This window comes from Euleptes europaea, chromosome 16, assembly GCF_029931775.1.
Source record: "Euleptes europaea isolate rEulEur1 chromosome 16, rEulEur1.hap1, whole genome shotgun sequence".
NCBI lineage: Eukaryota > Metazoa > Chordata > Lepidosauria > Squamata > Sphaerodactylidae > Euleptes > Euleptes europaea.
This window is the reverse complement of record NC_079327.1, coordinates 13,689,639-13,694,742: the sequence shown is the minus strand read 5'-3', so window position 1 is coordinate 13,694,742 and position 5,104 is coordinate 13,689,639. Positions and strand designations below refer to the sequence as shown.

Here is a 5,104-nt window from a genome sequence, read left to right as displayed (position 1 = left end):
CCCAATTGAAGATGTGTGTGTGGTGGGGGTGAACACTGATGATGAAAACATCAAGATTGTTCTCTGAGCTGCTCGGTCTCACTGGAGATTAGGGTTGCCAACCTCCAGGTACTAGCTGGAGATCTCCTCTATTACAACTGATCTCCAGCCGATAGAGATCAGTTTACCTGGAGAAAATGGCTGCTTTGGCAATTGGTCTCTATGACACTGAAGTCACTCCACTCCCCAAACCCTGCCCTCCTCAGGTTACACCCCAAAAACCTTCCGCCGGTGGCAAAGAAGGACCTGGCAACCCTAGCGGAAATGTATCGGGGGGTGCTGCAGGAAATCACAGGGGAGCAGTGGGGCATGAGATCGTCATGGTGAGACTGCATCCAGACCAAACACAGGACAATATGCATCTGGGGTAGTCAGATGTATATGTATATGTGTATGTATATAATTCACTATCAAAGTCATTCGTTAGACTTATCCATTCATGCAACTTATGTACTGAGTGGTAGTACTTGCAAACAGTTTTCTGAACCAGATCTTTTCTGACTCTGAGGGGTCATTCAAGCAAATGTGTGTGATTTCAACCAATGTCAACCACAATTGGATGGGCCGAATTCCAATGAAAACAGTATGATTGTGTTGGGATTGCAAAGGAAGGAACACATGAACACACATGAACACACGAAACTGCCTTCTACTGAGTCAGACCCTTGGTCCCTCAAAGTCAGTATTGTCTACTCAGACCGACAGCGGCTCTCCAGGTTCTCAGGCAGAGGTCCTTCATATCACCTACTACCCTAGTCCCTTTAACTGGAGATGTTGGTGCAGCTTTGCGTGCTTTCATATGTAACTAGATTACTGTAATTCCACACAGGATCTTCTGTCAGGAAACATGCAAGATCTTTCGGGCCACCAGGACCAAAGCTGGACAGGCAGATGGAAAGGGCAGCACAAATGTGAAAGGGAAAGTTCAGTCGTTTAAACTTTATCTGACCTCTTTGCATCTTGCCAAGTTTAAACAGCTAAAAGAAGTACAATAAGAAGGCAATGCTTGTGGAATGTACAGTGCATAATTTGGAAGGGCTGATTTCATTACGATTCACCTACTTGCTTCTCCTGTTCAATTGTTCCTTTTGAAGGCAGTGGGTTCTTCTCTTGAGTTTCTATCTTTTTCAACTTATCAAACTTCTCAATTTCAGCCATATCTGGTTTGTCAGACAGATTTGCCAATTAATCAGCGATACTTCGCACAGACACAACTCCAATCTTTGCAGTAGCTGCTCCGGACGGTAGTGTATCGTGTCTTGCAGTATCTTGTTGTCCCACTTAAAATAGTGGAGTAGAAGTTAGAAGAAGGCAGCTATTGCTTTTCACATGAACACACACATGAACACATGAAGTTGCCTTATACTGAATCAGACCCTCCGATCATCACAGTCAGTATTGTCTATTCAGACCGGCAGCGGCTCTCCAGGGTCTCAGGCAGAGAAAGGTCTTTCACATCACTTACCTGCCTAGTCCCTTTAACTGGAGATGCCGGGGACTGAACCTGGGACCTTCTGCATGCCAAGCAGATGCTCTACCACTGAGCCGCGGCCCTTCCTCCTCCTTGGCCTAGTAGCAAATGGCATGGATTCATGATGCTGAAAAGGCGGAAGGTGAATTTGAGGATAAGCTAATCTCTAACTGGAAGGGGTTATCCTGACTGTGGCTTCTTCACTTCATATAGATCTCTCATTCTCAACATAGGCTCTATGATATTCTTTTTCAGTACAGTGGCTCTTTGATTTGTCGTGAATGTGACACACAATCTTTTAGCAAAGGTTCCTGGTGAGTCCACTTATACAGCAAGCTCTGGGCAGCCCACAGTGTTGTCACATTTTATTAGAAACTGGCTGTTTTATCTTCACCGTTGACTATGTGTGGACAGGTACACAGGAGGGTATCGGTAAAGATATTAATTTAGAGGGCAAGAAGAACACCAGGTGGAGGCTTCGAAATGTCTGCTCTGACTCAGTACAGCTGGGAGGACTTGAGAGGTCCTGGGCCTCTTTGGAGAGCCTTGAAGAACACAGAAACAAGCCATCCATCCAAATTAGCTTTATCGAAAGAATGCCCAAGAACCAGCTTGTAAAACACGAACTTTATGAACAACCCACCAGCCATATTGTCTGGGGTAACACAGAACAGTCAAAGCTTTTTAAGCACAAACTGGCTGGTTCTTGAGCTATAATTTTATCTTTTCCATGATGCTTCCCAGGAACTGATCCCCAGCTCCTGACCCACATTGCTCCCCATCATTAAGGTTGCCAACCTCCAGGTACTAGCTGGAGATCACCTGCTATTACAACTGATCCCCAAGTGATAGAGATCAGTTCATCTGGAGAAAATGGCCACTTTGGAAAATGGACTCTATGGCGTTGAAGTCCCTCCCCTCCCCAAACTCCGGCTTCCTCAGGCTCTGCCCAAAAAACCTCCCGTCGGTGGCAAAGAGGGACCTGGCAACCCTACTGGGGAGTCTCTTCAATACCATAGAGCCCAGTAGCCAAAGCGGCCATTTTCTCCAGGTGAACTGATCTCTATCGGCTGGAGATCAGTTATAATATTAGGAGATGTCAAGCTATTACCTGGAGGTTGACAACCCTGGAGCACTCCAAAATTGTTTTAATAGTTACTGGAAGTAGAATCTTGTGAATCAAGTGGCTGTTTGGATACCTGTCGATTTCTTGCATCCTACTTTTTTAAGTAGAGTTCTCTTACACTGCTGTGGTAATAAACAAATTCTGTTTGAAAGCCATCCTTCTTGTTATCCTCCCTCCCATGTTGTTGCTTACAAAGACGTGACGCGGTTTTGTAAAAAAAAAAAAAAAGCTAACGTGCAGTGGAGAAATTCACAGGACAAAGTCCTCAATGCCCTGGAAAGTTTAATTGTGCCGCCAGGAAGTCCAGCAAGTACCACCAGCTGCTGTGTAGCAGATGGCTATCATTAGTGAGTGATTTTTGACTGCCATCTTTCAGAAACACATTAAGACATGCTTCACCAAATCTATGCCCGGCGTTCGGATCATCTCAGTATTCTCTGTGTAGCAGCTCTTTGAACTACTGGCCAGTTGGGAAGCCTTAATTTGTCTTGCTTTGACAGCCAGGGATGGGAACATAAACAGTGCTCATTCCAGCCTTCCCCACCCCCACCCCCAGTTTTGGGTTTGTTTCTGGGGTTTTTTGGTCTCGCTTTGAATCTTCTTTGTACGATCTGGAAAGCCGTTCACGCTGATCTCTCTTCATCATCTTTACATTTATGAATGCCTAAGCTGGGCTTTTTCACACTCAAATTATGATTAATTCAATACTCTAAGCAGGACATGGGGGGGACGACTGGCGAGTCTACTCTCTCCCTTCTGACAAAGCGTAAGAGGCTAAATTCTAATGCTTTGTGGGAAATTCATAATGAAATGTATTTAGCAACCAATTTGGGCATTGTTCTCTTAACGGTGATGGAAAGTGCCTTCCAGACACAGCCGACTTGTGGCGACCCTAGGGTACCAGCTGGAGATCGCCCGCTATTGCAGCTGATCTCCAGCCGATAGAGATCAGTTCCCCTGGAGAAAATGGCCGCTTTGGCAATTGGACTCTATAGCATGGAAGTCCTTCCCCTCCCCAAACCCCGCCTTCCTCAGGCTCCGCCCCAAAAACCTCCCACCAGCAGTGAGGAGGGACATGGCAACCCTAAGCGATCCCATATGGTTTTCAAGGAAAGAGATGTTCAGAGGTAGTTTGCCATTGCCTGCCTCTCTGTAGCAACCCTGGACTTCCTTGATGGTCTCCCTGGCCTGGGACATCCAGATCAGGGCTTCTCTTAATAGGATCTCTCATTAGAACTTCCTTAATAAATTTGTTGTACTTCCTCCAGCCTATGGTAGGATACTGTCTAGAGTAAATAAAAATCAATGGGTTTTTTTAAAAAAAAATTAAATGATTTTTTAAAATTTAAATTGGATTTATTTAATAAAATGCTTTTTGAGGAAAAATCTATCTAAAGATAGTTTTCTATTTAAGACACATTATAGTCCAAAGGTTATTCATCATGAAATAAGGATTAGTTTTTAATTATGTAGCATGAAGCTCTATATTGATGCAATGTTTACAATTTTGGTAAATGAATTTCATTAATCCATTCACAATGTCATGCTCTTCCAGAGGTTGCTGTAAGATTATTTTGGGCAGTTTTTCTATCTAGAAGATATTATCACAGATGCTTGGTTTTTCAGTTCTCAGAACTGGGGATTTGTGTCTGCAGTAGGGTTGCCAACCTCCAGGTACTAAACCAAACAGGTATATCAACCATACTAAACTGTTAGTTGTACAAACTGGAAGTACGCGCTCAATTGCAAAAATGTGACTTTATGAAATAACAATCAAGAAATGAAACAGTAAATGCAACCTAAGATGTGACTAAATCTAAGCTAACTTATCTAAATTGTGAAACAACATACATATATACAATATATACAATGAAGGTGGCCTCGTTACAGGAGAATAATCATTATTTTTGCATTTCATGTTAAGTTGGTGAAGATGAACTCTTGATGCATGGTTCATTGAACATGCTTTATTGACTGTTGAAAATCATTCTCTTGAAATTAATTCTCCTGTAAAGAGGCCTCCTTCATTGTATATATTGTATACATGTATGTTGTTTCACAATTTAGATAAGTTAGCTTAGACTTAGTCACATCTTAGGTTGCATTTACTGTTTCATTTCTTGGTCGTTTTTTCATAAAGATACATTTTTGCAATTGAGCGCATACTTCCAGTTTGTACAACCTGCAGGTACTAGCTGGAGATCTCCTAATATTATAACTGATCTCCAGCCGATAGAGATCAGTTCACCTGGAGAAAATGGCCTCTTTGGCAACTGGGCTCTATGGTATTGAAGTCCCTCCCCAAACCCCGCCCTCCTCAGGCTCTGCCCCCAAAACCTCCCGCCAGTGGCGAAGGGAGACCTGCAACCCTAGTCTGGGTAGATAACACGCCTGTCCTTCAAGACAAAAACGTTATAAAATAAACATACCGAGTTGAGAAAAAGACCTTAATCCCATTGCTCCTTTGC

The 5,104-nt window shown here is 43.3% G+C and overlaps 1 protein-coding gene across 1 annotated transcript; it reads right to left on the bottom strand.

The window, feature by feature from the left end:
• Positions 1-954: 954 nt before the first annotated feature.
• LOC130488460 (thymosin beta-4-like) lies at positions 955-1,212 on the bottom strand (the record flags this gene model as incomplete). Its single annotated transcript, XM_056862135.1, has 1 exon — positions 955-1,212. A coding segment is annotated over one exon (126 nt), but the record flags the coding sequence as incomplete, so codon positions are not given.
• Positions 1,213-5,104: the final 3,892 nt, after the last annotated feature.